Source organism: Zeus faber (assembly GCF_960531495.2).
Source record: "Zeus faber genome assembly, chromosome: 15".
Lineage (NCBI taxonomy): Eukaryota > Metazoa > Chordata > Actinopteri > Zeiformes > Zeidae > Zeus > Zeus faber.
The window spans coordinates 11,211,161-11,224,324 of NC_137194.1; the positions used below are offsets into that span (position 1 = coordinate 11,211,161).

General features: G+C 47.5%; 1 protein-coding gene across 1 annotated transcript; it reads right to left on the reverse strand.

Moving 5' to 3' along the window:
- Positions 1 to 4,169: 4,169 nt before the first annotated feature.
- On the reverse strand, positions 4,170 to 12,343 carry rnd1b (Rho family GTPase 1b; the record flags this gene model as incomplete). Its single annotated transcript, XM_080014688.1, has 5 exons — positions 12,211 to 12,343; positions 11,593 to 11,680; positions 5,476 to 5,585; positions 5,170 to 5,304; positions 4,170 to 4,415 (listed from the first exon to the last, which is right to left on the reverse strand). The coding sequence occupies exons 1-5, from the start codon at positions 12,328 to 12,330 to the stop codon at positions 4,170 to 4,172; spliced, it is 699 nt and encodes a 232-aa protein (XP_079870814.1). The 5' UTR covers positions 12,331 to 12,343.
- Between the last annotated feature and the right edge of the window lie 821 nt (positions 12,344 to 13,164).

The window sequence follows — 13,164 nt, forward strand, 5'->3', positions numbered from 1 at the left end:
CAATTCCGGCGTTTCATAATCCCACTCCAGTTGATCATTACTTAAGTCTGGTAAAAATCTTTGTTTGAAAGGATTTTGGTTTCCAATGTGCTTGACAATGCCTCTTTTTTTCCCCCTGATCAGAATTCTACTCACCGATCAAATCCTTTGGAATGCTCCACAATCTTGTTAAAAATCGAATTTTCAAAAAGGCTTTTACTGGATAGGCGTAGAGAAAATGTTAATAGCACGTCTTTTTTTGAACCACACCTTTCTCAGTTCATGCACAAATGTTGTTCTCGGTGTAATTTACTACAGCTAAGACATTAAGTAGCTGATGGATTCCCATCACCGGTGATATGCGACTCCCTGCGTGAGTACAGCCACAGGATCCTAACATCCATGCTGGGAGTGAGAAAGCAGTGTAATTATCTGACACACACCCTGGTCGTGACTGACAGTGATGGAGAGACAGGGGAGAACATGCTAACCTCTCCTGACCTTGTCAATAGCTGCTCAAACACTGTTGCTTCAGGCTTTTGATCGTGCATTCTCAAACACACACACGCAGTGCAAAAGTGCCCCAGCTTCCATAGAGATGATGCAACTGACACACTATTGGAGACATGTTACTTTTATCGCAGCTCCTTGATCTTTTCACTGAGACTAAAAACATGTTGCAAGGGCGTGAACAGTGCCATAGCAGATGGTTCTCCTCACTGCTTTTATTTTTGAACTCAAATTTCCTTCAGTGATTCTAAAGTGGGCAAGTTGAGAAAGAAAAATGGCATTTCTGTCCATAATATATTTCAAGGATAACACCTCTCTATGTTGGCAACAGAAACACGTTTATTTTGGCATATTTACAGTTTATAAATACATCTTTCCTAAAACCATTGGTCAATATGAATAGATGTATTTGATTTAGAGATCCGCATGTATGATTAGTGTATGGGATGGGTCCATCGAAGGGTTTCAGGTATGCCGGATGTGGTATTTGCATTTTTATTTTTGAACAGACTAATACGCTTCCAAGGCCAAATGGCACATGGCATGTCTACATACAACAATAACAAAACATGTGAAAATTCTGATATTTGCCCTGTGCATGAAGCATAACAAAGATAATAAAGGGCTTTGAGTGACAGATTTATTATGACGAAACAAAAAAAATCGAAATAAAGTAAATAAATGGACATGGTCAAGTCGACAGTGCCGGACAGGGCAAGCTTTATTAAACACAGCAAAAAAAAAAAAAAAAAAAAGAATAAGTTCAATGTCCAAAATAGATTTTAAACAAAAGTACATGTCAACCCAAAAAGGCAAAAAAATAGCTATCAAATAAATAGTCACATCAACAACATTTTCTTTTCCACAGTTGGAATCAGGTGACATTCTTAAAGATGTCTTACAAAGATTATAAAACAAGATACGTTATGTACAATCATACAACTTTAGTAGGACATGCGTAGGGGTTCGACTGCACCATTGTACCACACACTGACTACAACACAAAGGCTGCATATTAACTGACATGGTCCAGGAGCTGCTTCTCCTCCTCAGAAGGCGTGAGCCTGACATAAGCTCAATAACCCAAGTAAAAATGATACGATTTTAATTTATTTTTTTCTCTCAATCAAGCCAGGCGATAACAGCATAAGTGACGCTAGAATGGATGGATATGTCCGCTTGTGAGCCAACCCGCTTCATCTGTGCCGACCGGCCCGAGAGCTAGTCCACAATTCAGCATAGTCCCTATGTTGGATTGTTGCTAGGCAATACCGAGGAATTTGGTTTGTGACCGTGGCCTGGAAGCCTTTGTGCAAATCAGCACTTTGAGTCCTTCTGTCTACCAGGGGCAGTCCACAGCTGCACAATGACACTACGACCATCTCAGGGAGATACAGCGAAGAAAAAAAAGAAACCAAAAAAAAATAAATGAAAACACCAGGACTTACGTCAAACTTTATTGTAATTTTTTTTATTTTATTTTAATTTTTTTTTTAAATACCAGAGTAAAAACATAAGCCAACCGAGAAAAAAAAATAATAATGGAAAAATAGCTTTCTTTGAACAGGGCCAGCCTGTGCATTTTGATTTCTTGACCTACAACTGAGACCCCCAGGATTCCCTTTTTCCTTCACACTAGCCCTTTTCGCATGTTGATTGATAGACAATTGAAGAAAGTTTCCGAGAGGACTCCTAATCTAAGAAGCTTATACATCACTGTCAACCCGGTTCAAGTGGTTCGGACCGATTCTCCCCAACGTAACGCCTCGAGACTCTTTATTATGGTGAAGGAAAGCTGATCCCAAAGTCTAGCGTCTTCAAATCGAGTGACACCGTTGACCGTCATTCCCGAAACTCAGATCTATTCGATTGCACAATATTAGTTGCCGTTTACTCGACCAGTGGCTATTAACAGGGAAGAGGAGAGGCAAACACAGATTAGCATCGTCTTTGTACAGCAGAGATGGCGGTCGTTTTTGTGGAGCGCTGTAGCATGACAGGTATCACAAAGCTGCATCTTTATTGCCACAGGTTACTTTGCATCACAAGCACTCAAATCATTATTGCTTTATGGTTAGAAGCATAGAGATTAATGCCGCACACGTACGTACGTAACCATGAAGCCAAGGATTTAAGATTAGAGATGGATCCGATTTTCCTTCGTAAAACGGCGTCGCCCAAGTGCTGCTTATTGGAGGTCGATAAGATTTAACAAGAGCCCACAACAGAGAGAGACAAATCTTGGAAGAGAATTCGGGAGTGCTACATAGCCTGCATCGGATTGTGGATAAATGGTAGAAATGCAGGCGTATTCGTCAAAATGTGCGGATGAACATCGGGAACAGTATATGAAAGGCATTAATTTTTCGACTGCATACAACTGAAGCACTGTTGATGATCAAAGTACCAACGGCACAATGCTACAAGTATTTTATGTAGAATATTTGCAACTGGGAACCAGATTTTCCCCCGCATTTTTAACCAGGCTCGGATGATCTCCTCTACCTACAGGAGTCTCTTAAGCATGCCTTAACGCAAGCGGACCAGTGTGTCCAACCAGCCGGGGCGATGCTCAGCCCATCATTCATATCCTCCCCAAAAAATAAAAAAGTGAGTTTCGTCATCTCCAAAACAACACCCCCCTCACATCTGACCGAATCGTCCGATCGGAAAAAGTCCGGCTGTTACGCCTCCCTACGCCCGGAAGCACTGCGACTGTTTTTTTTTTTTTTTTTTTTGTTTTTTTTTCCTTCCGCGCGTGACCTTGTTTCTTCAATCGCTGTGTACTTTAGAGAGCCTCTCCGCTCTCCTTCATTGGAGTCCATCGAGTCCAAAGCGCGGGGCTCTCCTCTGAGCTACACATTCTAGCGTCAACCATCCATCCAGGTTGAGAAAGTCTAGACGGGCGTCTGCACAGCAGCCCACGCTAATAGCACTTATCTCTGTATTCCCGCTCTCGTCGCTGCACAGACAATGAGACATGGAATAGCTCTTTATCTAATAGCTCTCACTGCGACTCCTCCCGCAACGCCCTGAACGCCCCCCTGTGTCTTTGCAGCAGGCCCATATCGGGACACCGGCGACACGCCCATTTCTCTCCTTTCACGGGACCCTACCGAAGAGGATTTAACATGGATTTTATTTATTTATTTATTTATTTATTTTTCAAATACCTGCTGGTCTCATGTTTGACTTGTTTGAGAATATATCTGTTGACCGTTTCGAGAGGCGTTCACGTCACGGGGTTTAGCGTCGCACGTTCCCAATTCGGACGAGGTGAACAATGTGCCCAGAGACGGCTGGCCGTACCCACGGCGCGCCGTTTATGGTCGCCTGCCGTTAACGGTTGATAATAAGAAATAAAAAAATAATGATCGCCGGATGGTCAAACCTCGATTGATATCGATATCAAAAGCGAGATGAGCGGTAGTGGAAAAGATGGATGTTCGCTGAAGAGTTCAGGAGCAAGTGGACAGCGGCGCGTCCACCTCTTCTGAGGTGTGTGTGTTCCCCGGGGGGAAGGGGGGGGGGGGGGGAGGGGGGTTTCAGCAGGGAGCCCTTCCCTGATAAAGCCATCGTGCCCCCCCACCCTCCCCGAGACCAAAGAGGTGGTGGTGGTGGGGGCGGGGGTGGTGGGGGCTGGAAGTCGCAAGTGGGGAGCGAACCCAGGGCGTCTCCACTCACATGACGGAGCAGCTCTTGGCCTTCTCCTTCTTGAACGTGGAGGAGAGCAGATCCGACTTGCTGGGCAGGTGGAGCAGTCTCTTGGAGAGGCGGCGGGTGGGGCTGGGCTTGGGGATCTGCTGCAGCTTGTTGATGCAGGCCAGGGCGGCCGTGCGAAACACGCTGTGGATGCTCTTCTCCGAGGTGAAGGCGGAGCACTCCAGGTACGCTTCGGCGCCCAACTGCTTGGCCATGGCGGAACCCTGCGGGCGACGGACAGGAAGGGCTTTATGAGGCGGCATTCACGTGTTTCATATCGGTGGTCCTCAACGCGGGGCCCCGGGGGGGGGTCCTTCGAGAGGTTCCAGGGAGTCCCCGGCAAAATGATTAATAGCTCAACTTCATCATTAGAGGATGTACAATAATGACTGAGTGATCTTGGTTTCAGTTATCTCCATAACTACAGTATGGACACTAATTCAGATATAACCATTAAAACTCTGAGATTGGCAGCAACAAATCTTATCAAATGGGGGCACTGTTGCTTCACACCAAAAAGGTCCTGGGTTCGATTCCCGCCTGGGGCGCTGTTGGCACCGTGCTCTGGCGGGTTAGCTCCCGATGAGGGTCCTTCCTGTGTGGAGTTTGCATGTTCCCCCCGTGCTCACATGGGGTTTCCTCCTCGTAGAATCAGTAAGGACTCCCACCAAAGAAAACATGTAGAACAACTCTGGCAGTGGCTAGTTTGACAGGAGCTGAACTAGAATGGAGACGTAAGACGACTCCTACCCTCCACTAGTCTGAGGGTCCACCTTGGGCAAGTGATAGTGCCCCCTGAGGCCCCCTGCCTTGGGTCACAGGCCGGGCGAGAGGACCTGCGACCCTTGCCTGTACCTAGCCTCGAATGGACACTGGTCCCGAGTTGGTGTCGGCTAATCCCGCACCATGGCAAAGTGAAAAAGTTTTGAGAATCACTGCCGTACAGCATGCGGTCGTGGAAAGGTGCTTCCGTCTCACCTGCTCATGGGTGATGGGGGTCTGCTTCTGATTGGACAGCTCCATCAGCGTGCAGACGTCCGTGCGCAGATCCGTCTTACAGCCGATGAGGAGGATGCGCGTGCTTGGGCAGAAGTCCAGGATTTCAGTCTTCCACTGTTGACACGGAAAAGACTTTTACTTTAGAGGATTTATTCAGCCTCAAGTACACGTCCTTCTCAGATTTTTAACCCGAGAGTCCAGGTTTGACAAACTCCTCATCACCTCGTGTGTGAACCAAGGAGAGAGGCAGTAACTACAACTAGAACAACCCAATAAAACCCTTACCTTCTTTAGACCGTTGTCGACGGTGTCCGGACGGCTGATGTCAAAACACAGCAGAACTGCGTCCGAGTCGCTGTAGCAGAGGGGCCGCACGTTGTCGTAGTACGGGGAGCCTTGGTGGGGAAGAAGTGAAATAACAAATGAGAGAATGAAATTCTTCATCAGCTCAAAACTATTTGCTATTTGGCTCTGCGAGAGATCTGTTTGTGTCCTCGTGTGCTAAGAAATACGGCGTGACCTAGGGCAGTGCTTCCCGTCCACACCCCGCTGTCCTTCGGCTTTCGGCGCCGACTCTACTCACTACACCCAGAGATAGACAGAGATGAAGGGCCACTACGCCTCGCGCCTCTCCCGTGAGTTAGGTGAGCGGGAGTTAAGTAGGAGCTGAAACCTGCAACAACTTGGGGTGCTTGAGGACTAGAGCTGCAAGCCCTGGTCTAGTGGAGAGACTGAATTCAAATTTGGGTGCTGCATGGAAAAATACACCCTGATCTAATTGATTTTTGTCAAAGTTGTGACCAGAACATATCAGTGCAACGACATCATTTGTGCAAAGGAGGAGATTATCTGTGATAGGCATCACTTCTCGTGCTGAGTCCCCGAGACTGCTCCTTTCCCCTGCTCTTCTATTGGCATTTTAGAGGGGGGGGGGAGATGACAATCGAGCACTAAATCCTCATTGATCTTCTCTAGCAGTAGATTACGCAAGTGGAACAGTGGGACTTGGGGCAGGCAGACGCTCCCACTCATGCTCAGAATCCTTAAGTAAGCCACCCACCCCCCTAAAGTCCTCTGCGCGGTGCGCAATACCTCCAGTCCCACTGTTACCACAGCAACAGCCGTGGAATCCACCAACTGCATCAAGCATTCCTCCCACCACTCCATAAAGGCTTGCCTTAACTGCCAATCAATCATTTTACACCGCGAACTGCCCACGCACCTAGGGCCGGGGACATTCCTCTGTTATGTGACGGGGCTGGACACCGGCGACATCGACTCATCACAGACAAAGACACACAAAGCCATAGAAACCACCACCAACCACCACACCTCATTTTGGCACCAGCCAGAGGTGGTGCCCCATATCAGCGAAGATGAAAGGGAAGGAGCGGCTCAATGAGATTAACATGTTTACGTAGCTTTGCTACGAATGTGAATAGGGATTCAATCCTCCCCGCATGGCTATAGATAACTGAAGCAGACAGTATAATCACTCATTAGTTATTACGTAAACCCACCCCTCTTAATTGATTTACAATGTAAAAAAAAAAAACACCCGTCAGAAAATAGGTGCAACAGCCACCAGAAACAGACCGTGCACAAAACAAAGATGTGTGCATACAGATCAGTTTCATAAATACTTAATGATTTTCCACATTATCAAAGGGCAAAATTGAATTTGCCAGCTGCCTGGAGTTGTGAGCGGAATAATGACAAGCTGTGCTGGAATCCCTTAGGGCTCAATGTCCCGAAGAAAGTAAACTGTGCCGCTGAAGGAACAAAGGGATATGCTTGTTGCATCACAAGTCTCTTCCTGTGCTTTTGGAATGGTATTTGGAGATTTTTTTTTTTTGAGCAAATACTCAATTGGCTGTTTGTTTGTATTTTTACCACATTATTATGGTACCACATTATTGCCCTCAATAAAAAAAAAATCAACCTGGGAAAGAGGAAGATGGTCATCGGATAAGACAACGCATTTCCTGTCTGGGAGATTCAGAGCAATTAGCAGCTCAGAGGTGACTTTGATGCATGTCCTGACACAGAGGTATCTGGCGAGGTCCCGCTGCAGATTAAAAGCAATCGGCGTCTCTCTCCAGGACAATAGGTAATGACAAAGCCAGGAACCTGGGTGTGCTTCTGCATTAAATGGCTGCCGATCTAAATGCGCCAATCGATAGACAGGGCCACAGGGGTCTGAGGAGCCATTTCAATTAAAGATGACAAATTAGTCACCCTGCCAAGTAGCAAGTGAGAAAATGGGATCTCCGACCTTATATCCTTTTTGTTTTTTAAATCAACCCTCGGGCCTGGATTTTGCACAATAAGAATTCACCCTGTGCTTGCAGAAGTTTCCCATATTTAAAGGAAAAGAATACGTCCTGGTATGAGGATTGGAACCACTGCAGTGTTCTATTCCTGCACAGTGGCATTCTGGCAGCGTTTGCGGCGCACTCCTAGGAACAGTTTCTAATCCGGGCGACGACGACAAAATATCAGGCTCTCTCTATTGTGGCGAGAAGAGCCAAGGGAAAGAAGGGAGGAGAGGAAGCGGGAGTGTACCCCACGAGGCAGATCACAAAAAAAGCTCTCCTCTGCCATTAACCCCCCCCGCAGTATGACATCATAGAGGTGCACTCCGGGCTTCTCTCACAGTGCTCCTGCTCCCTCCCAACCACGGGTCAAACCCAGATGGATGGAAGGAAGGAATGAAGGAAGGAATGGATGGACGGATGAATGCCCAGCACCTATCAGTGACCCACATGTTTACTTTCCCCCCTTCTCCCGACAACGCGCTTTTTGCCGGCGCCCGGCTACAGCAGATGGAGACTTTCTGAGGCGTGAAACGTGGACGGTGAATCTGACTAACTGTGGTGGGGGGGGGATTGGCAACAGAGGGGAGAGAGAAAAGTGTATCACTGAAATTCCTGCGGGCAGAGCTCCACTCCGCCCGTCTTGACTGCGCCGGGGGCAGAGCGCAGACGTGAAAATGAGCCGAGCGCGGTGGAAAGGCTTCAAAGGCCGAGACGTCAGGCCACGCGGCAGGCGATCCGCCTTTCGGGGTCACGTGCGCTTCCGCACCGGCTCCGGCGGAGTGACATGGCACATGCACATCATTAGCACACTTGTCTCCCGACAGCGAGAACGCAGGGGTCAGACGGATTAATGATCCGGCGATGGGATGACTCAGATTTGGGGATAAGAGGAATCGGCTGGCTCCCCCTCTCCGCCCGCCCAGGGGGCTGCGTGCGCCACGTATGGAGGCCTCAGCCCGAGCAAAACAACCCGGCGTTTCACACACACCCACCGCACCAATCCCCCCCGCACCGTGACAGAATGTGATTTGACGGCCCCCCGTGGGGAGAAGAGACAAGATCCCCCCCCCTGCCGCCGGTCCCTGAACATCTCCCTCTCCGAAACCATCAACAACACTTGTTTCTGCTTGTACGATGCCGAGGCAAACGAGTTGAATGGATTCTCATTTATACTCGACATCATTAGTCCCTCGCTAATATATTTTTCATTTGACCTTCGAGGGTTTGTTGTTTTAAGAAAGTAAAAACGAGCGATCGGAGATTAAAAAGCTCAAACCCACACCCCCTGTTGGCCCCCCCAGAGGAGAGGAACGCCATCTTCATGGCTGGATGCACATTTACAAAAACGTGTCCTGTGATTTATGTCAAGACCAGAGCGAAATGCCTTTAAAACATGCATATTAAAACTAAAAAAATTGAATACTTAGCGCTTCATTCTCTCTTAAAAAAAAAACAAAAAAAAAACACACCTGTTTTTACAACGCAACAGATTGCTCCATAAGCTAAATTGAATATTCAAAAAGTCCATATCAATCTCTTGCATCACACAACTAATCATAATACAAACTCCCATACACGAAGCCCGGTATCAGCAGATCCATTAAACCTGGTATAAATTACTCCCTAACAATATAACAAGATGAATTATTCACCATTTCTGAGTTATGGCTACAGTACTCCAACCAGCTCCCTCTGGCTGCATGCGCCATCAGCCCGGGCTGATTAAAGCTGCAGGATTGATTTTGGTCTATAAATCCACAACGGGCTGCGGAGACGGAGCTGCCTACAGTGGGAAGCAGGTGATGAGGTCAGTCCAATCAATGGAGAGGAGCCGCGGTAATGAGGAAACCCGTTTGGCACGGCCGGGCTGCGGCGACACAGCTCCGCGCAATTACGGCGGATTACGGCGAAAAAGAGGGAAGAAAGTCCGCGTCGTGACCATCGGCTGACCCCCGCCATCTCCCATTTATCACCAGAACGCTGACGCCAGGACTCCCCGAGCGTTTCAAAAACAGATGGGAGGACTGATGTGGCCTCCGGTTTGGTCAGCTGAGGATTGACAGAGAAGTGGGGAAGTAGGATGAGAGAGCAAGGGACGGGAAAGACAGGGCGGCAGATTGTCTATATACATAAATATGTTGGAGGTCGAACTAAATATAGATGCTAACGTAGATGGAACGACAGAGAAATGAAGAGGGGGAAACCTCTCACACTCATTAGGTAAATCAGAATGGATGGCCCACTTGTCTCTCTCCGAGTCCTAATCCCCGGCATCGCGCGTGGGGTGGGTCACCTACAGGGCGGCATATGGAGGGAAATGCAGGTCACAACCATTTTCTGAGCAGCCTGTCTGCTCCAAAAACCTTCTTGCTCCACCAGATTCCTCTCTGTGGCACATCATCACCGGGCACCGAGCCCACTCCCACTGACCGGACCAAAGGGCAGCAGTCTGGGATTAAAAATCAGGATTTGGTCTGGCCGGGGACTTTCATTCAGTGTCTCCCCCCCCCCCCCTCAGATCATGGGAAAAACAATGAGATCGGTGTATACAGATTTCACGTGCCCGTTGTGTTCAAGTAGGTCTGTTACATAAAAGCTTTAAATGTTGATGAACAGGCGTACAGAAGCTGGAGACACACACACACACACACACACGCACCAGATATGCATATGCACATGCACACGCACAGCAAACTCAATCAGCCATGGTGACCTATTGAAGCAGTTTGACACATATCCAGCATGATCCTCAGTATAGTATAGACGGGGAGGGAGGTCCAGGTGGAATCGCGTTGTGCAGTTGGCATGATGTGAATCCAACAGGTGCTGCAGACCCAGGTTTCCAGTTTCCAGGTCAACACAACACACAGTGGAACCCTAGGGGAGGCCTTCCCTGACACAATAACCCTGTTTTTCCACTCTACATACTATGAACGACGCATACTGTAGGCTGGGTGCAGCTTTAGAAGTGCTAACAACAGATGCAACGCCGACTGCAGTCTGTCATCTGAGGCTGCACTGAGCCGAATGAAGCAAAATGAGAAAGTGCATTTGCTGTGCACAGAATTTGGAGGTGCTTTATCAGCCTTGTGGAAGTAATCACTTCTTAAATTCCTCTTTAAGGTCCTGGCCGGCATCAAATTGAGTTTTAGCCTGTTTACTAATCAGCACAAGTATGTTACATTACCCCTGACCATTTTCCTGATGATATATTTTGAGATTGTTTTTGGGATTCCTTTATTGTCTATAGTCTCTATTGACCTTCTTATGAACATTTAGATGATACGGTGAGAAACTTACCTTGAAATGATCTAGTTGTGCTGACAAAGACGTCACCACATACTGCATGTTTGTCAAACTTACTTCATTGTGCTGTGATTTGTGTTTTTCAGTTCCATGTTAAAGGAATGGCGCTTCCGTCTTTTCAAATTAGAGCACAATAAAGTAACTTCGACAAACATACGTGTCAAAAATAACATGTGTGCCAACTAGCAGATTGTCTAAAAATTGATTTGACCCAACTTCTGTGTTGGCCACAGTGAAGTGGCATGCAATATGCGGGTGTATGAAGGCTGATCAAATGCTATAATGTCCATTTCATGAGTAAAAAATATGTTGATAACATGCAACAACCTGCAATTTGACTATAGTACCCTACAGTAAGTAGATACTTTCTCCAAGTCCACGTTTATTATGAAGGATGAGATGAGGGGAGAAAACCTTGTAAACATCCACTACCATTTGCATCACAATACAATCCTACCTCTGGAATTGATTGTAAAAGGTGAGGAGGCATGGGGTTCTGGGTAGCTGAGCGCATCTGAATACATTTGCATGATAACTTCTTCTCTCGGATAGAGCGGATGACTCGCCCAGGAACTAGATATCCATCTAGCAGCAACATCACACGCGCGCACACACGCACGCACGCCTGGCTGGCTGCCGTATCAGTGCAGGGGGGGGGTTGAGGGCTGGAGGCTCATCTCACCCCCTCCAACACACACGCACAGAGGCTATTTGGGATCAAACTGCATAACCCACAGTAATGCTGCAGACTCCAGCTCCGGAACAGGGGATCATGTACCTGACGTGTCCCACAAGCTGAGCTCCACACGCTGCTCCTCCAGCTCCAGGCAGGCCGTGTAGTTCTCGAACACCGTGGGCACGTAGGTCTGTGGAGCAACACGTCATTAGCGCTGGGGTCGTAAACAAATAAACAAACAAACAATCAAACAAATAAATGCATAGATAAATAAATACATCAATACATTTAATACGTTTAATGTGACGCTGCTTCGATTCTCGTACGAAGTGGGGGAAAAAAAAATGAATTCATTAATTTAATTACAATTCTGCTCAGTGCGCTTTTTCAGATTATACATATCACGATATAACCTGCGTCGCGTATGCATTACAATTTTATTTCAACACACAACAGCCTTCACACGGCCAAAGAAAATAAAAAGAATTTGAGACGACGGGGACAAACGACGGAAAATGCGCATTAAAACCGTCAGCGCGAAAATGACGTAGAACGACGAGAGAGCGATGTATTTCCTGCGCACCAAAAACAGATAGATAGACGGACGAATAATCAAATATATAAAAACAGTAAAGCCCCTGCGCGGATCGCGGGATAAAACGACGACGAGCGTCCGCGAAGTTTCCAACCGCTGTTGCGTTTTGACTCCCGGTCGCATACCTCCGGGTAGCAGTCCTTGGCCAGCACCTGCAGCATCGCCGTTTTTCCGCATTGGACGTCTCCGACAAGCACCAGTTTGCACCTCACCACCAGCGGCTGCGTGTTCCTCCGTTCCTTCATGGCGCGGCGACGGTCACTCGGTGCTCTGCGGGAATGGATAGAACGTTCAAGGCCCGGGGACGGGGACAGGGACAGGGACCGGGACCGGGACCGGGACGGGGACGGGGACGGGTGTGCGGCTCCAGCTCCTCCCGCAGACGCACCGCGAGCGTGGAGCCGTTCTTTATACTCGGCGCCGCAGCCAATGGGCGAGCGCCTTCCACGGCGAACCCCGCACGCCCTGTTTCGCTCTTCCCGTGGCCGTGGCGGTTGCGTTTCGCGGAGTTTTAAACGGCTGGTTGCGTTAGTGGGTGGAATGTTGGAGCTCAATGCTTATGCTGAAACGTCGCCTGAAATGCGGGGGTTTTTTTAGGCGCGGGAAATAGTGCAAAACTTACTCACCCGAGTTTTTGAAACTTTTCTTAAAAATGGAATAAAGAGTAGAATAAGTGAATTCCTTATTCGAAGTAATCCGTTACCGCTGTAAAGAAGTCAAAATGTTCATAACAGCAAGAAAAAAACATTTAGGCGTACATATATTTATGTTGTACGGTTATATATGTGTGTTTTGAGGCACTTATCTAGTGTCCTGGCAATCAGAGGTATCAGACAATCAGGGGGTTAGTCATAGGATTTGGAATCATCTTGATCATCTGACCCTCCTCAGAAATTCTGTCCTGTGTGTAACAGAGGGAATCAATTGAGTACAGTCTGTCTATATATATTATATTTAAAAGAACACTAACTATGCAGCTAGTAAGTGCCTTATCTACTGAGTCGGCCCCAACTTGTGTTTTGTCACCTGTCCAAGTCAATTGTTGCTTGGCTTGCGACAAATTAAATCATTCGATTCAG